Genomic DNA, 25,225 nt, shown 5'->3' with positions numbered 1-25,225 from the left:
ATAGGGGCACATTTTTTGCGCCATGATCTGTACTTTTTTGTGATATCACATTTGCATATAAAAAACTTTTTTATAATTTTTTTTAAATAAAATGTATTAAAAAAGTAGGAATTTTGGACTTTTTTTTTTTTTCGTTCACGCCGTTCACCATACGGGATCATTAACATTTTATTTTAATAGTTCGGACATTTACACACGCGGCGATACCAAATATGTCTGTAAAAAAAAATTGGACGCTTTTTGGGGGTAAAATAGGAAAAAACAGACGTTTTACTTTTTTATTGGGGGAGGGGATTTTTTACTTTTACATTTTTTTTTACACTTGAATAGTCCCCATAGGGGACTATTCATAGCAATACCATGATTGCTAATACTGATCTGTTCTATGTATAGGACATAGAACAGATCAGTGTTATCGGCTATCTTCTGCTCTGGTCTGCTCGATCACAGACCAGAGCAGGAGACGCCGGGAGCCGGACGGAGGCAGGAGAGGGGACCTCCGTGCGGCGTTCTGAATGATCGGATCCCCGCAGCAGCGCTGCGGGCGATCCGATCATTCAATCAAATCGCACACTGCCGCAGATGCCGGGATCTGTATCGTTCCCGGCTCCTGAGGGGTTAATGGCGGACGCCCGCGAGATCGCGGGCGTCGGCCATTGCCGGCGGGTCCCTGGCTGCGATCAGCAGCCGGGATCAGCCGCGCATGACACGGGCATCACTCCGATGCCCGCGGTTATGCACAGGACGTAAATGTACGTCCTGGTGCGTTAAGTACCACCGCACCAGGACGTACATTTACGTCCTGCGTCCTTAAGGGGTTAAGGAGCTTGATTGTCTGTGTGTTTGGCTTTATTTGTTTTAGTTTAAATTTTAAGGCAAATTAATGTCTAAGGTCTGCAAAGAGAGTCTCACATTTGCATAGTGGTTTACCTTGCCACAGGCCAGGAGAAAAAAAATATTGTTTGAGAGACAGAGGTTTTAGTTGAACAGAAATATTTTACCTTTCACTTTTTTTTATTTTGTTATCATCACTTTGTCGGATATTTTTTTTTACTTGGGCCCATGAAATTGTTAGATTTTGGCCATTGCTAAAAATCATATTGTTTCTTACGTCTTTACCATTCCTTTTTTGGACCCTAAAAAATATATCTGATTGTTTCATATGGACAACTGCTTTACTTTTCATTTGCACGTTTTTTAAATTTTTAACTTTTTATGTCTTTAAACGTTTTACTTCTCTAAGTTATTCTCTCTCTCTCACTCTCACTCTCTCTCTCTCCCTCTCTTTCACTCTGACTGATGATTTTTCATTTTTTGCAAGTAAACAGGAGTAGTAATCTTTTTTTTCTGACCTGGTCTGGAGGTGGTCTAGATTTGCGCAAAAAACAAAAACACTTAGATAATAAATTCATGACCACTGCATCCCTCACCTTAAAAAAATGGTCTAGTAACCCTAACACTAAAAGGTCAAAATGACGGATTTTAGATCTTTGGAAAAAAAAAACACAACCCCCCCTCCGCAATTAGCGCAAAAATAAAAACAATTTGCAAATGTTGACCATAATATCTAGGGAAAGTGTCATGATCAGGTGATGTATCTTAGTCTGTTGTGTTGTGAAGGTGGTGTTATTCTTGTATGGCATTCTATTAAGTATGACACTATTTTCTTTTTTTTTTGCAGCACATGGAGTAGGCACAGACATATCTAATACTAATTATTTTTACAATCATTTGCATGAGGCTTTAAAGGGGTATTCCAGGATTTTTTTTTATTTGACTATGCTACATGGGCTGTAAAGTTAGGGTAGTTAATAATATAGTGTCTGTACCTGTGTGTGATGGTTTTCTCACAATTCTTATGTGATTTTCACCCCAATATTTATTTTTAACAGCATACAAAATTATTGTTGTCTCGGATTTTCCCAGCTTGCAATGCGGTCGAGACCTGACTCACTAGTCAGCTGATGACAGGGAGCCTGTCTGCTTCAATGGGTGGAGAGAGCAATCTGCAAGTAATGCAACAGCTGGAGGCACTCTGATTGAAAACCACACGTCTGCAGCTCATTTATGTTTCAATTGGTGGGAGGACTGATGTGTGGTAAGGAGGAAAATGGAATCATGGGATTTGTAGGCAAACAAGAAAACTGAAACAGGAAATACAAGTTCACAAAAAGCTAGCCACAGTGTTATGGTAATCTCACAGCATAGCCATTCAGCCCAAGACAAGCACAGATCCTTTCTAAGCATGTCCATTACTGTCTGCCAGGAACATACTAAAATCACCTTATGCTGGATAACCCCTTTAAGTGTATTACTTCAACATATGTGTACTATTTTGTTACTTCATTTACAAGGCAATGTAATATGCTTATCCCATTACACTGTTTTATGATCGACTGAAGTCAGAGGGTGAAACACAGGATTTGGTTCCCAGTCAGAATAAATAAGAAATCCAGTAAAAACACTGTCTGTTGCACTACTGGAATAAAGACCTGAATAGTCTCCCACCTGTACCCATACTTCATCACCGGGTTCTAAATGAAATGCTGCACCCCCACACAATGCTCCTGGCTTTGCTGCATCCCCTGGCTGGAAAAAAGAGGCCTGGGAGATTCCATTCTTCATCAGCTGCACATGAAGATTTCCACGGTATACTGTGCCATGGAGAGAAAAATAGTACAGTCCAGGGACGACACATTTAAAGCGACCAGTTTCTGGGTTGTAATGCCCTTGTTCATTGCTAAGAACTTTCCCAAATGGGACTGGTTGTCCAGAGATAGGGGGGCTCCGTGACTGAGATAGCTTGGCACTGAAAGCAGAACGAGGGGAAACAGCACACTCTCCTTGCTCGCCCCGCTCACCTTGTGCACCAGGGGGCCCATTCTCACCTGGCTGGCCCTTGGTTCCAGTCACTCCTGTAAGGACAACATTTTACATATAATAGTATTCACCACTATTTGATTAATTGAAACTTGATTAATTATTTTCAGCATATATGTTTGTAAGACATTTCCTATTAGTTATCAGAAAACAATTCATACAAGCGATTGTTCCCAAAAGGGTATTTTTGAAACAAATATTATTTGACACATCTAAATAAAGCTGCTTTCATAACCCAAGGTTTGTCTTCTTATTTAATAAGATATAAAGACTAAGGTAGATGCATGGCTGGGAGTCAAATTGTTAATAAAATGTTCTCTACATGGACTGGTAATATGTGTGTGGGGTACCTATGCTGTACCAGGTAGTTATTTTTTATAAGCAAATCAAATTATCATAGTATTCTGCATACATTATATAAAAATGTGGGATGTAAATAGGGAATGTAAATATATACTGTACTCGTATGAATTTCCCAAATTTGGACATACCTCCCCCTTTCAGGCTGAATGTAAACTTGTTTGCCACACTTTGGTTCTTTCCATCCAAGGTTTTTGGAGCAGTTTGTCATATCTGTCAGGAAATCTCTTTATACTGTTCCCTTGATTTTAACAAAAAATGTCTTCATTGCCCCCTCTGAATAAAATATGCTGTACATTGTGCCGCCTAAATAAAAATATACTCTACACTGTGTCTCATGAATAAAAATATAATCCACATTGGGGGGGGGGGGGCAGAATAATTAAAAAAATTTGCATAATTTCATTGTTGTTTCTGGAAAATGATGTTGTGTTTTTGGTCTATTTTTGGTGATCTGCACCCAAAATCTAGCAAGTACATCTTCCAAGTTAAACTTGGTATACAATGTGCCAAAATATGCACCAAAAAATTAAGGGTGACAATTTGAAATTACATTGGAGATGTGCTTTTTGTCAGTGGGTGATGTTTTCAGCCCAAACTAATGGGTTATACAAAAGTTTGGCACATCATGAACAAAACGCCCAATTGAGCTCCAAAAACACACAACCTGTAGGCAGACATGGAGCTGTTTTTGGATGAGAAGAACATTTTTTAAATTTTCCACAACCCCTATAATTTATTTATTTATCTTTCTAAGATTAATGAGAGTAAATTTTTTGCTTTGTGATCTGTAGCTTTTATATGCATTATTTTAATACAGATATGACTTATCGCTGATTTTTGATGTGACCCAAAAATCAACAATTCTTGCATTTTTCTGCTAAAGTTGTTTGTGGTGCAGCCTTAGTAACAGATTTAAATACTTGTACAATACCACATGCAATGATATGAAATATGTTAAAAATATGTGTATAATTATATAAATGCTAAGATTGCTAGTCATTGTGGCATCTATATAATTAAATGGTCAGTATTGAACTGATCAACAATTCAAGTTGTAATAACACACACAACCTGAGGACAGGTGTGTTGCTGTTTTTTTCTTCTCTAAATACACTGTTTCTCTATTCCTGAATAACCTATTTAACCCCTTAAGGATGAAGCCCATTTTGACCTTAAAGGGGTACTCCGCCCCTAGACATCTTATCCCCTATCCAAAGGATAGGGGATAAGATGTCAGATCGCCATTGTCCCGCTGCTGGGGACCCCCAGGATCGCCGCTGCGGCATCCCGCTATCATTACTGCACAGAGTGAGGTTGCTCTGTGCGTAATGATGGGCGATACAGGGAACGGAGCAGCGTGACGTCATGGCTCCACCCCTCGTGACATCACGGCCCACCTCTTAATGCAAGTCTATGGCAGGGGTGTGATGACTGCCACGCCCCCTCCCATAGACTTGTATTGAGGGGGCGGGCTGTGATGTCACCAGGGGGCGGAGCCACGACGTAACGATGCTCCGGCCCCTGTATTGCCTGTCATTACGTGCAGAGCGAACTTGCTCTGTGCAGTAATGACAGCGGGGTGCCACAGCAGCAATCCTAGGGGTCCCCAGCAGCGGGACCGTGACGATCTGACATCTTATCCCCTATCTTTTGGATAGGGGATAAGATGTCTAGGGGCGGAGTACCCCTTTAAGGACCAGAGCATTTTTTGCAAATCTGACCAGTGTCACTTTATGCATTAATAACTCTGGGTGCTTTTACTTATCATATTGATTCAGAATTTTTTTTTCGTGACATAATCTACATAATGGTAAATTTTCATCGATACTTTCATCATTTCTTTGTGAAAATTCCAAAATGTTATGAAAAATTTGAAAATTTAGCATTTTTGGACTTTGAAACTCTCCGCTTGTAAGGAAAATGGACATGCCAAATAACTTTATGTTTGGATTCACATATACAATATGTCTAATTATAAAGTTGACATGTTTTTACTTTTGAAGACATTAGAGGGCTTCAAACTTTAGCAGCAATTTTTTTAATTGTTCATGAAAATGTCAAAATCTGAAATTTTCAGGGACCAGTTCAGTTTTGAAGTGAATTTGAGGGTCTTTATGTTTGAAATACCCCATAATGCACCCCATTATCAAAACTTCAGCCCTCAGAGTATTCAAAATGGCATTCAGAAAGTTTGTTAACCCTTTAGGTGTTTCACAGGAATAGCAGCAAAGTAGAGAAGAAAATTCAAAATCTTAATTTTTTACACTAACATATTCTTGTAGCCCCAGACATGTTCTTGTAGCGGTAAAAGGAGAAAAAGCCCCCTAAAATTTGTAACCCGATTTTTCTCAAAGAAGGAAATACCCCATATGTGGATGTAAAGTGCTCGGTGGGTGCACTGGAGGGCTCAGAAGGGAAGGAGCAACAATGGGCTGTTGGAGAGCGAATTTTGCTGAAATGGTTTTTGGGGGGCTTGTCGCATTTAGGAAGCCCCTATAGTGCCAGAACAGAAAAAACCTACATGGCATTCTATTTTGGAAACTAAACCCCTTAACTCCTTAACAACGAAGGATGTATATTTACGTCCTCCGCCGGCTCCAGGCGATATGCCACGGGGTAATATTTGGTGTAATCTACAGACCCCCTAACATCACTGAAGAGATAGAAGGTCGGCTGTATAAACAAATAGAGAGGGCCGCCCGGGCAGGTACAGTGGTAATAATGGGAGATTTTAACTATCCAGATATAGATTGGGGCCGGGGGTTGGCTAAAACTACAAAGGGGAGAAAATTCCTAAATTTATTGCAGGATAATTTTATGGGCCAGTTTGTGGAGGACCCAACAAGAAGTGATGCCTTGTTGGATCTGATCATTTCCAACAACGCAGAGCTGGTTGGTAATGTAACTGTGCGGGAAAACCTTGGTAATAGCGACCACAATATAGTTACTTTTGACTTAAAATGTAGAAAACAAAGACAGACGGGGAAAGCAAAAACATATAACTTTAAAAAGGCAAACTTCCCTGGGTTGAGGGCTGCACTACAGGACATAGACTGGGGGGAGGTGTTCTCAAATGCTGATACAGAAGGTAAATGGGACATCTTTAAATCAACTCTAAATAACTATACAGCTAAATATATACCAAAGGGGAACAAATATAAACGATTAAAACTAAATCCTACATGGCTGACAAATGAGGTTAAAAGAGCAATAAACAACTAAAAAATAGCCTTCAAAAAATACAAATCTGATGGGTCAGCTATAACATTTAAACAGTACAAGGAGCTTAATAAAATCAGTAAAAATGTAATAAAAACAGCAAAAATTCAAAATGAGAGACAGGTGGCCGAAGAAAGCAAAACTAATCCTAAATATTTTTTTAGATATATAAATACAAAAAAAAAACAAGGACAGAGCATGTAGGACCCCTTAATAATGATAATGGGGAGGTTGTCACGGGCGATCAAGAGAAGGCGGAGCTACTGAATGGGTTCTTTAGTTCTGTATATACTATGGAAGAAGGAGCTGACATTGGTCAGGTCAGTGCTGGTAACACATCATATAATGTATTGAACTGGCTTAATGTAGTGATGGTACAAGGTAAGTTAAGTAAAGTAAATGTAAGCAAATCTCCAGGGCCGGATGGACTACACCCAAGAGTTCTTAGAGAGGTAAGTTCAGTAATATCTGTACCCTTGTTCATGATATTTAGAGATTCTCTGGTGTCTGGTATTGTGCCAAGGGACTGGCGCAAGGCTAATGTGGTACCAATCTTCAAGAAGGGCTCTAGGTCTTCGCCAGGCAATTATAGACCGGTAAGTCTAACGTGCATTGTGGGTAAATTGTTTGAAGGACTTATAAGGGATTACATACAGGAATACATAGGGGATAATAATATTATAAGTGATAGCCAGCATGGGTTTAGTAAGGATAGAAGTTGTCAAACCAATCTAATTTGCTTTTATGAAGAGGTGAGTAGAAGCCTTGACAGAGGAATGGCTGTGGATATAGTGTTTCTGGATTTTGCCAAAGCGTTTGATACTGTCCCTCACAGACATCTGACAGGTAAGTTAAGGTCCTTGGGCTTGGAAACTTTAGTTTGTAACTGGATTGAACACTGGCTCATGGATCGTACCCAGAGAGTGGTGGTAAATGATTCGTACTCTGATTGGTCCCCGGTTATTAGTGGTGTACCCCAAGGTTCAGTACTGGGCCCGCTGCTGTTTAATTTATTTATCAATGATATAGAGGATGGTATTAACAGCTCTGTTTCTATCTTTGCAGATGACACCAAGCTTTGTAGCACAGTACAGTCTATAGAGGATGTGCATAAGTTACAAGATGACTTGGATAGACTAAGTGTCTGGGCATCCACTTGGCAAATGAGGTTCAATGTGGATAAATGTAAAGTTATGCATCTGGGTACTAATAACCTGCATGCGTCGTATGTCTTAGGGGGGATTAAACTGGCAGAGTCACTGGTAGAGAAGGATCTGGGTGTACTTGTAGATCACAGACTACAAAATAGCATGCAATGTCAGGCTGCTGCTTCCAAAGCCGGCAGGATATTGTCATGTATAAAAAGAGGCATGGACTCGAGGGGCAGGGACATAATACTCCCCCTTTATAAAGCATTGGTACGGCCTCACCTGGAATATGCTGTTCAGTTTTGGTCGCCTGTTCATAAAAGGGACACTGCGGAGTTGGAAAGGGTGCAGAGACGCGCGACTAAACTAATATGGGGCATGGAACATCTTAGCTATGAGGAGCGATTAAAGGAGTTACATTTGTTTAGTCTTGAGAAGAGACGTTTAAGGGGGGATATGATAAACGTATATAAGTATATAAATGGCCCATACAAAAAATATGGAGAAAAACTGTTCCAGGTTAAACCCCCCCAAAGGACGAGGGGGCACTCCCTCCGTCTGGAGAAGAGGAGGTTTAGTCTAAAGGGGCGGCACGCCTTCTTTACCATGAGGACTGTGAATTTATGGAACGGTCTACCTCAGGAACTGGTCACAGCAGGAACAATTAACAGCTTTAATGCAGGGTTAGATACATTCCTGGAACAAAATAACATTAATGCTTATGCAGAATTATAAAACTACATCCCTTTCCCTTATCCCCTTACATCCTTCCCTTCAATCCCCTGGTTGGACTTGATGGACGTATGTCTTTTTTCAACCATACTAACTATGTAACTATGTAACTATATCTGGTCAGTCCCGGCGGCCATCAATGGCCGGGACCCGCGGCTAATACAGGACTAGTGTTGCTCGCGAATATTCGCAATTCGAATATTATTCGCGAATATCGCATATTCATGAATTCGCGAATGTAGCGCTATATATTCGTAATTACGAATATTCATTTTTTTTTGTTTTTTGTTTTTTCACAGTACACATCACAGTGATCATCCCTCTCTGCTTCCAGCTTGTGTGGTGTAAAGAAGGCTCTAATACTACTGTGTGAGACTGGCGTGCGAAGTTTCGCATATGCGAACATTTGCATATGCTAATTTTCGCATATGCGAATTTTTGCTTATGTTAATTTTAGTATATGCTAATTTTCGCATATGTAAATTTTCGCATACGCAAATTTTTCGCATTTGCGAAAATAAAACGAGAATATTACGAATATGCGAATATTCGCGAATATATGACGAATATTCGTCCATATATTCGCGAATATTTGCGAATTCGAATATGGCCTATGCCGCTCAACACTATACAGGACATCACCGATCGCGATGATGCCCTTTATTAACCCTACGCGGCAATCAAAGCTGACCGCTGCGTCTGAAGCGAAAGTGAAACTATCCGGGCTGCTCAGTCGGGCTGTTCGGTACCGCCACGGTGAAATCGCGGCGTCCCAAACAGCTTACAGTACACCGGGAGGGACCTTACCTGCCTCCTCGGTGTCTGATCGGCAGGAGCAGTCAAGCGCTGATAACACTGATCACAGGCGTGTTAATACATGCCAGTGATCTGTGTAATCCCAGCCCCACCGGCAGGTGCGGAAAGGGAGAGCTCACGGCCAGGGTGTCATGCCGGAGCGCGGACCGTGACACATCTTATTTGAACCTAAGCGGCTCTGCGAATGCACAGCATGGCTCAGAAGAGAAGGAATGCCATTGGGCTTTTGGAGGGAGAATTTAGCTGGAATTAAAGTCGGGGGCCATGTGCGCTTACAAAACTCTCATGGTGACAGAACAGTGAAACCACACCCCCTCCTCTCCCACATGATCCATCTTTTTAGAAACTACACACCTCAAGGAACGTAACAAGGGGAACAGTGAGTATTTACACCTCACAGGTATTTGGAACAGGTGTTTCACAAAAATGCTGGTGTTACCCCAAATTACATTTGCACAAGTAGTAATAGGAGAAAATGCTTTAAAAATGTGTATGGAAATTTCCCATATGTGGAGGTAATCTGCTGTGCGAACAGATAACAGAACTCAAGGGTCATAGAGCTATGTTTGCATTTGAGGCCTATGACATATCAGTAGCTGACATACATACATTCAGAGGAAAATAAAAAAAAGAAAAACACCCACATGTGGACATTTTGAACGCACAAGTGTTTCCTGAATTAATTTTTTCAGGAATCGATGAAGTGTAGTTTGGGGAAAATAAAAATTGCACTTTTCCTACTGATATACCAATTATGTTCCCAGAATGATGACCCAGAGCATAGCCAAAAGTAAAAATTGTGCCTGCCCCAAACCCTATGCTCCGATTCATTATTCTGGAAATATTTTGCATGTGGCCGTCCTTAAACAGGTTGCCTGAGTCAACATGCAAACCCCCAATGCAAGTGACTCGGTGACCCATGAACCATTTTTGGAAAAATTAGCCCTAGAGGTCTTATCGGAGGTATTTTGTGAAGAGGTTTTTTGGGCAATTTTGTGGTTTATAGGTTTAAAATTTGGAAGACATTGTACTGTCAACAGATACATTGGGGTCAAATTATGGGAAATTTAGTACTCCATGGAAGTGTGGTACTCCCTGAAGCAAGTGGTAGTGTCCCTCCTTAACCTCCTCCTGCGACACACTCTGCATTTTTTGTGGGACCGTCCCTTCTTTCCAGAGTGGGGGACCTCACCTGGAAAGTGTTGCCCTGGGACAATCCTGTCACCTACAGTTCCAGTTTCAAGAGAACTCCGGCCTGTTGTTTCCCAGTCTCTGAAGATCAGGGCCTTGAGGACCCCCCCTGAAACTGAAGGTATGTTCCTGTGTTACGAGCATACTGGGACAGTACAAAAGAGTTGTACATGGCAACCTGGACCATATAGACTGCAGTTTTTATGTACTATGCCCAGGTTTTCCCCATAGTGTTATATGACTTGAGGACAGAGAGTTCAACTCCCCACATATACTGATTGTATGCCACGATACAATTACGCTTGAGGACACGGTACCCCGCACAGGGACAGGGCGGCTGCCGTTACTATGAATTGTGGTCAGCATGAGGACATCCCTCTTGTCCTTATATGCCTAACCATGAACAGATTTTCACTGGTAAGGGCCCTGCTCTCAGCCCTGGGTAAAGGTGTCTGGAGAGAATAGGTCGGGAGGCCTCTCTGATTCTTCCGCAAGGGCCCACAAGCAAACGTGGATCTGGCGGGGAGGGATTTGGAAAGAGGGATACTGGTATAAAAGTTATCCATGTAAAGTAGTAACCCTTAGTAATCCAGCATTGGGTGCAAAAGCTCCCACATGAGTTTCCCACTAACACCCAGAGTGGGGGGACATTCTGGGGGTTCAATATGAGAATCCCGCCCCTCGTACACTCTAAACTTGTAAGTGTACTCAGAGGTACGCTTGCAAAGTTTGTGGAGTTTCACGCCATACCTTGTCTGCTTAGGGGGAATGTATTGACAGAAAATGAGCTTCCCCTGAATACTTATGAGAGACTCATCAATAAAGACCTCCCTTTGGGATACATAGGCCTCCAAAAATTTGGCTCCAAAGTGATCAATGACTGGCCTGATTTTGTACAGGCAGTCATAGGCAGGATTACCTTGGGGGGACATGCCGTATTATCAGCATAATACATGAATTTCCGTATGGCATCAAAACTTCTACATGTCATGGCCATACTGTAGAAGGGGGTCTGCTAGATGATGTCCCACTCCAGTATTGCCCGACACTGGGTTTTTTGACAGGGCCCTTTTGCAGCACGAGGCCCCAAAACATCCTCATTTTGGCTGCACTGACGGCAGACCATCCATTGGGTCTAGTCAAAAGGTAATCTGGGTGGTGGGAGACAAACTGTTGGGTGTAAAGGTTTGTCTGCTCCACCATTAGATTGACAAAGTCGTTACTTAAATAATACCTGAACAAGTCCATTTCAGTGAATCCGACAATGTCAATCTTGATTCCTGGGTCGCCAACAAACCCAGAATTCACAGGCTGATAGTCCTCTGCGGCTCTCCAGACAGGTTCACTGGTAGGGAAGGTGTGTTTGTAGGGGGGCAGGGGTGAGTGTGGGTGTGTTCGTGCACCCAAAAAATGGTCTGCGCCCCAAATAAACATGGGGGTAGACTGCAGAGTCCTAATAGGGCTCCGGTCACACAAAAGGTGCTGCAGACCCTGAGGCAACTACCGTGGGTTCAGCTGCCCAAAAAATCTTTTTTTTTACTTTTTTTTTTGGAACACCTACCTTTACCTAACAATTTGAAGACTGTCCCTGCACCACCATGTGCCCAGACTGGTATGGATGGCACAAGGGGGGGCTCTGTCACTCTAACTCCGCTCTGTTCCCCGACTTTGGAGAAAGGGGGACATTAGCCCTCACACTGCCAGCTGTGATTGGTCAGACGCCACCTCCCACCTACAGTAGGTAGTTAAGGGTGATAGGTGGTGTAATACACACCAGCAATCACCCTCCTCTTCTGGGTCATCAGAGGCCCGAATGACCCGAAATTGCCGCGATTCGCTGGGCAGAATTGCCGACATTGGGGGTGTCAGGACCCCTTAGACATTGCAACGGGATGCTTGCTGAACGATTTCAGCTGCCATCCTGTTCCAATCACTGCCCGGTGCACGGCGGTGACTGGATAACCGGAGGGTGTACAGGTACGCCTCTTGTTCTTAACCTCTTAAGGACCAAGGACGTACAACCCTTGGCCCTTGGCCGCGCGCTATTAACCCTTTAGATGCGGCGTTCAAAGTTGAACACTGCGTCTAAAGTGAAAGTAAAACAATGCTGGTTAGCTCAGGGAGCTGTTCGGGATCGCCGCGGCGAAATCGCACCATCCCGAACAACTTACAAGACAGATGGAGGATCCCTACCTGCCTCCATGCTGTCCGATCGTGGAATGATTTCTCAGTGCCTGAGATCCAGGCATGAGCAGTCAAGCGGCAGATTCATTGATCACTGGTTTCCTTTGAGAAAAATAAAAAAGTTACAGGGGTCAGAAGATGACAATTTTAAACGTATACATTTTCCTGCATGTAGTTATGATTTTTTTCAGAACTACGACAAAATTCAACCTATATAAGTAGGGTATCATTTTAATCAGATGGACCTACAGAATAAAGAGAGTGTGTCATTTTTACTGAAAAATGTACGATGTAGAAACAGAAGCCCCCAAAACTTACAAAATGGGTTTTTTCTTAAAATTTTGTCTATTTCGCCATAGATTTTTGGCTAAAATGACTGATGTCGTTACAAAGTAGAATTGGTGGCGCAAAAAATAAGCCATCATATGGATTTTTAGGTGCAAAATTGAAAGAGTTATGATTTTTTTAAGGTAAGGAGAAAAAAATTAAAGTGCAAAAACGGAAAAAACCCTGGTCCTTAAGGGGTTAAGTACCCGGGTGCAAGGGCTTACCTGAAAGCCCTTCGTCCTGGAGGTGTTAAAAGTGGGTGTCAACTGAAAATAGCAGCCTGCACCCACCAAAAATGGAAAGAGCTCAGCTCCCAAGCTCACTCTATACTTTACCACATGACCCATGACAAAACTGTACATCATGGGTCATAAATGGTTAAATTCCCACAGTAAGCAAATGTAAACATGCTTGGGATAAGCCTATATATTTCCCAAGGTAAAAGCAAGGGAAAAAAAAGGGCAGACCAGATGGACCACGTGGTCTTTTCCTGTAATTGTCCTGCAATGTTTTAACCCCTTAAGGACACGTGCCAAAAATGTACGGCCCTGCACAGTGCTACGTCGCGCACAGCGACATACATTTATGGCACAGCCGAAGCGACCGCAGTAGCTGCGCCCGCTTCATTCACTGTGGGTCCCGGCGGCTGTCAGCAGCTGTGGACCCACCGGTAATGGCAGACATCGGCGATCACGCTGATGTCTGCCATTAACCCCTCAGATGCCATGATCAATACAGATCATGGCATCTGCTGCAGTGCGGCACTTAAACTGGCTTATCTGATCACCCGCAGCACTGCCACAGGGATCAGATCAGCCAAGAAGGCGGACAGAGGTCCCCTCACCTGCAGACGTTCATCTCCTGGGGTCTTCTGCACTGATCTGCCTTCCAGCAGACCAGAGAAGAAGATCACTGATAATACTGATCAGTGCTATTCCCTATGCATAGCACTGAACAGTATTAGCAATCTAATGATTGCTATAAATAATCCCCTATGGGGACTAAAAAAGTTTAAAATAAATGTATAAAAAGTTTAAACAAATTTGAAAAAGCCCCTCCCTCAATAAAGTTTAAAATCACCCCTTTTTCCCCATATTTATACAAAAAAGCATAAAAACACGATAAATAATAAACATATTTGGTATCGTCACATGAGTAAATGTCCAAACTATAAAAATATAATGTTAATGATCCCCTACAGCAAACAGCATAAACGTTAAAAAAAAAAGTCAAATATTTGAGCTTTTTTGTCACATCAAACTGAATTATTTTTTTTTATAAAAAGCGATCAAAAATTCAAATATATGCAAAAGTGGTGCTAAAACAAACTACAGATTGCGTCGCAAAAAATTAGCCCTCACAGATCCCTGAATACGGAAAAATAAGAAGGAGGTGGTCAAAATAGGGCAATTTTAAACGTACTGAATGTGCAAAAAAAAAAAGTGAGATTTTTTAAAAGCAGTACAATAATAGAAATGTACGTAACCATAGGTATTATTTTAATCGTATTGACCCAGAGAATAAATAATACATGTCATTTTTACCATAAAGTGTACAGCGTGAAAACAAAACCCCCACAAATTTGCTAAATTATGATTTTTGTTTAAAGCGCAACTGTCATGGAAATTATACCCCCCAGACTAATAACATGATAGTATAGATGATGATACATGTAATGCAGCTGTACTTTTGGCTGCTGTTTATCACTCTTTATCAGCAGGAAAATAGTTTTATCATGCGGTCAGCAACAGACGGATAGGCGTGGCTGGGGATCGTAATGCCCCACCTCTGCCACGTCTACCCCCTGTAAGTGAGCGCTGGACCACTGTGTGATTGACACACAGGTCCCCACTCCCCGATGTCCATGATGTGCGGGCCGGCGTGACTCCACTGAGCCTATACATATAATGTGCACCTTTATGTTATATGAAATACAGTGCCCGTACTCCTCTTCTTTCTTCTCATGGTGCCGGAGACGCGCTGCTTCTGCTTTCACTATCTGCCTCTAGCACTGCGCAGGTGTACTGACCCGGCGGCAGACAACGGGAGCGAGCTCTCTGCCTATAATGAAAGCAGAAGTAGCGCATCTCCGGCACCATGAGAAGAAAGAAGAGGAGTACGGGCAGACGTGGCAGAGGCGGGGCATTACGATCCCCAGCCACGCCTATCCGTCTGTTGCTGACCGCAGGATAAAACTATTTTCTGGCTGATAAAGAGTGATAAACAGCAGCCAAAAGTACAGCTGCATTACACGTATCATCATCTATACTATCATGTTATTAGTCTGGGGGGTATAATTTCCATGACAGTTGCGCTTTAAATTTCCTTACACAAATTTTTTTTTTTGGGGGGGGGGTTTACCATACATTTTAGGGTATAATGAGTGATGTCATTACAAAGTACAACTGGTTAAGCAAAAACCAAGCCCTCATATGGGTCTGTGGATGGAAATATAAAAGACTAATGGATTTTAGAAGGCGAGGAGGAAAAAAGGAAAACACGAAAATAAAATTGGCCTTGTCCTTAAGGTCAAAATGGGCTGTGTACTTAAGGGGTTAATGTTTTATGGCTATTTGCCCCCCAAACTGTTCCTCACTGCTGGAATTAGACATGTGCACAGTGACTCGCAGGCTCCTGTGTGGCTGCTTGGAGTGACGGATTGCTGCAGCAGGGGGTGTAAAAAGCTGGAGGCACACTATGGGTTGGCTCACCGGCTGATCCGCAGCGTAAAATATGCTGTGAATCTGTACGTGTGACCCTACCCTTAGAAGTGATTTGAATTAATTTTTCAAGGACTTAATCTGAATTAGAGTTTGGTGCTGAGCTGCAATAACTGACACATCCAATGGACAGCTTTGGCACTGTTTCTGGAAGAAAGCAGCAATGGTTTTGCAATACTGTATTTCCCCCTTCAGGAACTGAATACATTTTGGTGACTGAATTGTTGGGTCTGGTGAAGGAGTTGTGTCATTTTTTGCATTAGGTTGGGGTATTTTGGGGTATGTGGCCTATATAAGGAGACTTCCTATAATTTTTGCCATAATGTTGGGATATTATCCATAGTGATGACATGTTATGTGCCCACAGTTGCCATTTGAGGCCTGCAGAGGTAACATTAGCACTGATATAACGACTCGTGAGAAAATAACATGATCACACACTAAAAAGAAAGAGATATTGGCACTCTAAGATCAACTGGACTTTGATATCAAACTAGATATAAATTAAGTTTAAAGATTATATAATTATTTATTAATATATAAAATTCAGACAAATGTGCTTCTACGATAAATAAAATTATATAAGGTAACATAAACACTTCAATTACCAACTAAAAAAACATATTAGCACTTGATAAGAGTAGCAAGCAATTGTTTGTACCAAAAAGGATAGTATTTCCTGTAAGATATACCATATCCCTTAATGCACTATGTGTATGCCAAATGTCTGGTTACAATGAATAGATAAATAAATGTATGCTGGGCAAATAGTCACATAAAACAGGATTCATAAATGGAGTGATCACACTGGACACCTTATTATATTGCAAATATTGTTGCAGTTTGTAGCATTAGCTGAAAAGAACACTGTAGCAACAAATACATTTTCCAGATGTAAACAACATATTAGAACTAAGTTGCGACCGTATAAGTCTTTTTTGCTATAATTAGATACATAGCACAAATAACTCTTTTACCTTTACCTTATATTAGCTGCAGGAGTGCGTCCAGTGTATTATTTACATTTGGAGAATTTGTGGCCATGATTCAGCATTTCAGCGGTACACCTGATGCTACAAACTGCTAAAAATATTTCCAATATGCACTGCTCAAAAATATAAAGGGAACACTTAAACAACACAATGTAACTCCAAGTCATCACACTTCTGTGAAATCACACTGCCCACTCAGGAAGCAACACTGATTGACAATCAATTTCACATACTGTTGTGCAAATGGAACAGATAACAGGTGGAAATCATAGGCAATTAGCAAGACACCCCCAATAAAAGAGTGGTTCTGTAGGTGGGGACCACAGACCACTTCTCAATTTCTTTGCTTCCTGGCTGATGTTTTGGTCACTTTTGAATGCTGGTGGTGCTTTCACTCTAGTGGTAGCATGAGACAGAGTCTACAATCCACACAAGTGGCTCAGATAGGGCAGCTCATCCAGGATGGCACATCAATGCAAGCTGTGGCAAGGTTTGCTGTGTCTGTCAGCGTAGTGTCCAGAGCATGGAGGCACTACCAGGAGACAGGCCAGTACATCCGGAGACATGGAGGAGGCCGTAGGAGGGCAACAACCCAGCAGCAGGACTGCTAACTCTGCTTTTGTGCAAGGAGGAGCACTGCCAGAGCCCTGCAAAATGACCTCCAGAGGGCCACAAATGTGCATGTGTCCACTCAAATGATCAGAAACAGACTCCATAAGGGTGGTATGAGGGCCCGACATCCACAGGTCGGGGTAGTGTTTTTGTGTTTACAGCCCAACACCGTGCAGGACGTTTGGCATTTTCCAGAGAACACCAAGATTGGCAAATTCGCCACTGGCGCTCTGCTCTTCACAGATAAAAGCAGGTTCACACTGAGAACATGTGACAGACGGGACAGAGTCTGGAGACACCATAGAGAACGTTCTGCTGCCTGAAACATCCTCCAGCATGACCGGTTTGGTGGTGGGTCAATAATGGTGTGGGGTGGCATTTCTTTGGGGGCAGCACAGCCCTCCATGTGCTTGCCAGAGGTAGTCTGACTGCCATTAGGTTCCAAGATGAGATTCTCAGACGCCTTTTGAGACCATATGCTGGGGCAGTTGGCCCCGGGTTCCTCCTTATGCAAGTCCATGCTATACCTCATGTGGCTGGAGTGTGTCAGCAGTTCCTGCAAGAGGAAGGCATTGATGCTATGGACTGGCCCGCCTGTTCCCCAGACCTGAATCCGATTGAGCACATCTGGGACATCATGTCTCGCTCCATCCACCATGCACCACAGACTGTCCAGGAGTTGTCAGAAGAATGCCCAGGGAGGTCATACGGGCACATGGAGGCCACACACACTACAGAGCCTCATTTTGACTTATTTTAACATCTTAAGGACGCAGGGCGTACCTGTACGCCCTGCACCCGGTCCCAGTATTTAAAACGGGGTCATGCTGTGACCCTGCATTATACCGGGTCAGTCCCTGTGGCTAATGATAGCCGGCACCCTGGGCTAATAGCGTGCGGCACTGATCATTGTGACGCGTGCTATTAACCCTTTAGACACGCCGATCAAAGTTGATCACCGCATCTAAAACGAAAGTAAAAGCTTCCGGGCAGCTCAGTCGGGCTGATCGGGACTATCGCGATAAAAATTACGATATCCCGATCAGCTAGGAAGCGAGCGGAGGTCCCATTACCTTGCCCCGTCATGTCCGATTGGCGATTAATTGCTCCAAGCCTGAGCTACAGGCTTGAACAATCAACCCCCTATAACGCTGATCCATGCAAAGCTATGGCTTTGCAGGGATCAGTGTGAAAGATCAGTGTGTGCAGTGTTATAGCCCCTTATGGGAGCTATAACACTGCAAAAAAAAAAAAAGGGAAAAGAATGTTAATAAAGGTCATTTAACCCCTTCCTTAACCCCTTAAGGACTAAGGGGTTTTCAGTTTTTGCACTTTCGTTTTTTCCTCCTTACCTTTTAAAAATCATAACCCTTTCAATTTTCCACCTAAAAATCCATATTATGGCTTATTTTTTTTCATCACCAATTCTACTTTGCAGTGACAGTCATTTTACCGTAAATTCACAGCAAAATGGAAAAAAAATGATTGTGCGACAAAATCGAAGAAAAAACACCATTTTGTAAATTTTGGGGGCTTCCGTTTCTACGCAGTGCATATTTTGGTACAAATGACACCTTATTATTATTCTGTAGGTCCATACGGTTAAAATGATACCCTACTGATACAGGTTTGATTTTGTCGGACTTCTGGAAAAAATCATGACTACATGCAGGACAATTTATACGTTTAAAAATGACATCTTCTGACCCCTATAACTTTTGTCTTTTTCCACGTACAGGGTGGTATGAGGTATCATTTTTTGTGCCGTGATCTGAAGTTTTTATTGGTATGATTTTTGTTTTGATCGGACTTTTTGATCACTTTTTATTCATGTTTTAATGGTATTAAAAGTGACCAAAAAGACGCTTTTTTTGGACTTTGGAATTTTTTTTGCATGTACGCCATTGACCCTGCTGTTTAAATAATGATATATTTTTATATTTCGGACATTTACGCACGTGGAGATACCACATATGTTTATTTTTTATTTATTTACACTGTTTTATTTTTTTTATGGGAAAAGGGGGGTGATTAAAACTTTTATTAGGGAAGAGGTTAAATGACCTTTATTAACACTTTTTTTTAACTTTTTTTTTGCAGTGTTATAGGTCCCATAGGGACCTATAACACTGCACAAACTGATCTTTTACACAGATCACTGGCGTGTATTAACACACCTGTGATCAGTGTTATCGGCGCTTGACTGCTCCTGCCTGGATCTCAGGCACGGAGCAGTCATTCCAAGGAGGCAGGTAAGGGCCCTCCCGGTGTCCTGTAAGCTGTTCGGGACGCCGCGATTTCACCGCGGCGGTCCGGAACAGCCCGACTGACTAGCCGGGATACTTTCACTTTAGAAGCGGCGGTCAGCTTGATGAGATATGGTTATGCTGGGAGTTATAGTTTAGCACCAATTGGTGGCTCCCTGTTTGGGTAGACATTGCATCATGGGGGCTCTCCCCAGCAGACAGCGCCAAAAATCTCATAACCAATTTTTTGTGTTTTTTTTCTTCTCGTTTCAGATCCGTATATGCAGAGGATTACTGCGGATTCGATGGGTTATGGCGGATTATTTTTTTCCTTTTAATAAAATGGTTAACAAGGGCTGTGGGGGAGTGTTTTTTTAAATAAAATAATTTTTCCAATGTGTGGTGTTTTTTTTATTGAATTTTCAGGCTTAGTAGTGGAAGCCGGTCTTATTGACTGAATCCATTACTAAGCCAGGGCTTAGTGCTAGCCCCCAAAACAGCTAGCGCTAACCCCCAATTATTACCCCGGTACCCACCGCCACAGGGGTGCCAGGAAGAGCCAGTGCCAACAGGCCCGGAGTGTCAAAAAAGGCGCTCCTGGGCCTAGGCGGTAACAGGCTGGTGTTATTTAGGCTGGGGAGGGCCAGTAACAATGGTTCTCACCCACCCTGGTAACGTCAGGCTGTTGCTGTTTGGTTGGTATTGTGCTGAGAATGAAAATACGGGGAACCCTATGCGTTTTTTTTTTTATTTATTTTTTGGGGCTAGCACTAAGCCCTGGCCTAGTAATGGATTCAGTCAATAAGACCGGCTTCCACTATTAAGCCTGAAAATTCAATTAAAAAAAAAACACAACACATTGGAAAAAGTATTTTATTTAAAAAAACACTCCCCCACAGCCCTCGTTAACCATTTTATTAACCCCTTAACGACGCAGAACGTATATTTACGTCCTGCGCCGGCTCCCGCGATATGAAGCCGATCGCGGCGATGTGTGGTATTAACCCTTTAGAAGCGGCGGTCAAAGCTGACCGCCGCTTCTAAAGTGAAAGTGAAAGTGACCCGGCTGCTCAGTCGGGCTGTTCGGGACCGCCGCGGTGAAATCGCGGCATCCCGAACAGCTTGCAGGACACCGGGAGGGCCCTTACCTGCCTCCTCGGTGTCCGATCGGCGAATGACTGCTCTGTACCTGAGATCCAGACAGGAGCAGTCAAGCGCCGATAACACTGATCACAGGCGTGTTAATACACGCCTGTGATCTGTGTAAAAGATCAGTGTGTGCAGTGTTATAGGTCCCTATGGACCTATAACACTGCAAAAAAAAGTAAAAAAAAGTGTTAATAAAGGTCATTTAACCCCTTCCCTAATAAAAGTTTGAATCACCCACCTTTTCCCATAAAAAAAATAAAACCGTGTAAAAAAAATAAAACCGTGTAAAAAAAAATAAAAATAAACATATGTGGTATCGCCGCGTGCGTAAATTTCCGAACTATAAAAATATATCATTAATTAAACCGCACGGTCAACGGCGTACGCGCAAAAAAATTCCAGAGTCAAAAAAAGCGCATTTTTGGTCACTTTTTATACCATTAAAAAATGAATAAAAAGTGATCAAAAAGTCCGATCAAAACAAAAATCATACCGATAAAAACTTCAGATCACGGTGCAAAAAATTAGCCCTCATACCGCCCTGTATGTGGAAAAATTAAAAAGTTATAGGGGTCAGAAGATGACATTTTTAAACGTATAAATTTTCCTGCATGTAGTTATGATTTTTTCCAGAAGTACGACAATATCCAACCTATATAAGTAGGGTATCATTTTAACCGTATGGACCTACAGAATAATGATAAGGTGTAATTTTTACCGAAATATGCACTGCGTAGAAACGGAAGCCCCCAAAAGTTACAAAATGGCGTTTTTTCTTAGATTTTGTCGCACAATGATTTTATTTTCCGTTTTGCCGTGCATTTTTGGGTAAAATGACTAATGTCACTGCAAAGTAGAATTGGCGATGCAAAAAATAAGCCATAATATGGATTTATAGGTGGAAAATTGAAAGGGTTATGATTTTTAAAAGGTAAGGAGGAAAAAACGAAAGTGCAAAAACTGAAAAACCCCGAGTCCTTAAGGGGTTAAAAGGAAAAAAAAATAATCCGCCGTAATCCATTGAATCCGCAGTAATCCTCTACATACACGGATCTGAAACGAGAAGGAAAAAAACACAAAAAATTGATTATGACATTTTTGGCGCTGCCCGCTGTGGAGAGCACCCATGATGCAATGTCTACCCAAACAGAGAGCCACCAATTGGTGCAAAACTACAACTCCCAGCATGCCCATGGCTGTCTGGGCATGCTGGGAGTTGTAGTTTAGCAAGCTCTGGAGTCTCCCTGTCTGGGTAGACACTGCCAGAAGGGTCTGTTCACATTATACAAAACGGACAATGTGAACAGAGCTTCAGATTAACTAGCCTTGTTCCCTTATGTAGCTCCGCCCCCAATGACATCATCACTAGGGGGCGGAGCTACACAGACCTGCCCGGTACTCGAGGGAAGTAAGCGGACTTTGTCTTCTGTATACACTATATACACTATAGATAGCTGTATATAGTGTATACCGCCCAAAGGGTTAACCTACACTGTCCAGCAGTGTGAGTTAACTCTTTCCTTGCTGGGCTTGCGCATAGCGCCCAGCTCAGCAAGGGGTTAAGTGAGCCAACAATGTGTATACTGTATACACATTGCAGGCTCACTGTAAGTTCTTGCTGGGCAGTAGATATACGATGTATACCTACGGCTCAGCGTCAGCTGTTCTCCCGACTCTGTAGCCCTGAGAACAGCTGATCCCGACATTCACATAAGGACGATCGCAGCGGGTGTCAGAAGAAGTGACGTCCGCTGGGATCTGTCCCTTACTGCAGGTACTAATACTCCCAACATGGAGCACACTCTGTTCCATGCTGGGAGCTGTAGTACCTGCATTAATAGACATATCGCAGCGAGTGTAACTTCTGACACCCGCTGCGATCTGTCTATTAATGCAGGTACTACAGCTCCCAGCATGGAGCAGAGTGTACTCCATGTTGGGAGTAGTAGTACTTGTAGTAAAGGAAAGATCACTGCGGGTATCACTCCTGACACCCGCTGTGATACTTCTGTATAATGTATGGATGTGGCGGCCGCTCTTCCATGGTCCCTGCACGGCCGTATATATACACATATTCCTATTTCTCACAGAGAGCTGTGATTGGCTGGAAATATGAATAGGTGTATATATACGTGAGTGCAGGGGACCATAGAAGAGCTGCCGCCGCATCTATACATTATACAAGAGGATCGCTTTTTAGGATCGCTAAAGTCCATAAAAAGAATAAAAAGATTTACCGAATGTACCCGAATACCGAATGTATCCGAAAAATCAAAACCGAAACTATTACCGAACCGAAAAATTTTTCAAAAACGAAAAAACAAAACAAAACGAAACAAAATTTTTTTCTAGTGCACAAGTCTACTAAATTGTCCAATGTGATCATTTTATTTAAGAATCCTGTTTTTGGTGACTATTTGCCCAGGATGTATTTATTTTTTTTATTCATTGTAACCAGACATTTGGGATATACAGTGCATTAAGGGAAATGGTATTTCTTACAGGTAATACTAACCCAATGTTTTGGCTATAGAATCACATTTGTCTAAGTTTTGTATATTAATAAACATTTATATAACATTTATACTTTATGTATATATATATATATATATATATATATATATATATATATATATATATATATATATATACACACACACACATATAGTTTAATTTCAAATTCAGTTGACCTTGGAGTGATAGTATCTTTTGATTTTCATTAGTTTTGTTGTGACACATGGGATAGCTCAGTCTATAGGTGATCATTAAGTAGTGAGCCTTTCTTATATGTCCATATTTAGTTTGGTATTTTTAATCATACACTAGTACAATTCATAATTCTCTTCATTTCATACCCTTAAAGGGAATCTGTCATCAGTAATGCCCAGACTAACCTGTTGGTACAGGCTTGTAGTGTGGATGACACTGATAAAAATTATTCTTACCGTTTCTTGCTCTGTGCCTCAGTTCTTTGGTATAGGCAAATATGGAGCTTGATGCACACGGGAAGTTCCCAAGCCCATGGTGCATAGTAGCGTCTGGCATCTTCATTGTAACTGCGTTCTATGCAAGCCAGACATCACCTTATTCCAGGGGTTTGGGAACGCCCCAAGTCTACCAAGCTCTACATTTGCATATACCGAAAAATGGGCATTACAAAAGAATGGAGGCACAGAGCAACAAGCTGCAAGTATAATTTTCATCAGTGTCACCCACACTACACTCCTGTATGAAAGGGTTATACATATACTTATAAAGAAAAGACAAATATAAACATTAGGGTGTAAAAATAGACCACCAAATTACCAGGATAGTTATACACTATGATGGAAAAAGTCCACTCAAGGAAGAATGGGGTGGGAGGGGGGAGGGGAAGAGGATCATATCACCAACAGGCGCATTGTTAGTTCATGGTTTCAATTCACTGGGTCAGTATATTGTCCCACTGGACAGCGTTTTGGAGTTGTCATTTATGATCATCATCTACTATATGGCTAAGGGAGCTACAAAAGCATTCCTCAATTATTAGAGGGATTGTGGTTTTATCTGTAAGTAAAACTTAATAGAAAAGCATTATCAATTGTACTACTGTGCTTGTTATTTTCTCATGAGTCATTATGGGTTTAAAGTTTATGTATTAACTCACAGAAAAATTAAGCAATATTTGGTCATAGTATAGGGACTATTCAAATTATAGGGTTTGTTTTCAGACATTAGAATTGATGACATGGCCAATGCACTGAAACATCAATATTAATGATAACATTACACTGAACATTTATTTATGACATTTATATATGTTCTGTGAAGACAGTTTATTCCCCTCCCTTAAAAGCATTAATCTTTACCTGGATCTCCAGGGTCTCCTTTGGGTCCACTAAACCCTGGTGCTCCATCTCTACCATCTCGACCATCCCTTCCTGTTGATCCTGTATTGCCATGCGTTCCAGGAATACCAGGAATTCCACAGCAAGGAGATGTTATCTTATTATCTTCAACTTGTAAAGAATTTGATATGAAGGAAAATATAACAATAACACGAAGGAGCATTGTTCTGTCAAAGAATACATTTATTAAGTTAATCAAAAAGGCAAGTTACTTATTTAATCACATGAACACGGTTGATGGATGGATGGATAGATTGGATGGATGGACATTCACCATTTTCTAAAACCATTTTGTTTTGTTTCCTGTACAGAGGAGTAGCTTTGGCATGCATACTTGGATTTTATTTGACTGGTTCTATATGCTGGTAAAATGTGATTAAAGTCCTTTTGAGATCTTCCGTTACATAAATACATGCAGCAGCCCTGAGTGTACCTACTTCCTTTGCCACTCTGTTCAGGTGGATGAAGCCATGTGCATTACAGTAGCACTATGTTAAGGAGTAGTGTTGCTCGCGAATATTCGCAATTCGAATATTATTCGCGAATATCGTATATTCGCGAATTCGCGAATTTCGCGAATATAGCGCTATATATTCGTAATTACGAATATTCGTTTTTTTTTTTGTTTTTTTTTGTTTTTTTTTCTTCACAGTACACATCACAGTGATCACCCCTCTCTGCCTCCAGCTTGTGTGGTGTAAAGAAGGCTGTAATACTACTGTGTGAGACTGGCGTGCGAAAATTCGCATATGCGAAAAT

General features: G+C 41.8%; 1 protein-coding gene across 1 annotated transcript in view; it reads right to left on the bottom strand.

The window, feature by feature from the left end:
- Window positions 1-847: 847 nt before the first annotated feature.
- Window positions 848-25,225, bottom strand: part of C1QTNF5 (C1q and TNF related 5) — a 48,972-nt gene continuing 24,594 nt past the window's right edge. The window contains exons 2-3 of the mRNA XM_056542373.1: window positions 24,428-24,633; window positions 848-2,915 (exon numbers count right to left, since the gene is read on the bottom strand). Coding sequence (XP_056398348.1) covers window positions 2,377-2,915; window positions 24,428-24,629 — 741 coding nt within the window. The 5' untranslated portion in view covers window positions 24,630-24,633 and the 3' untranslated portion in view covers window positions 848-2,376. The remainder of the gene's footprint in view (window positions 2,916-24,427; window positions 24,634-25,225) is intronic.

This window comes from Hyla sarda, chromosome 10 (assembly GCF_029499605.1).
Source record: "Hyla sarda isolate aHylSar1 chromosome 10, aHylSar1.hap1, whole genome shotgun sequence".
In the NCBI taxonomy this organism is placed as follows: Eukaryota; Metazoa; Chordata; class Amphibia; order Anura; family Hylidae; genus Hyla; species Hyla sarda.
The sequence above is the reverse complement of the archived record's forward strand: the minus strand, read 5'-3'. Positions and strand labels throughout refer to the sequence as shown.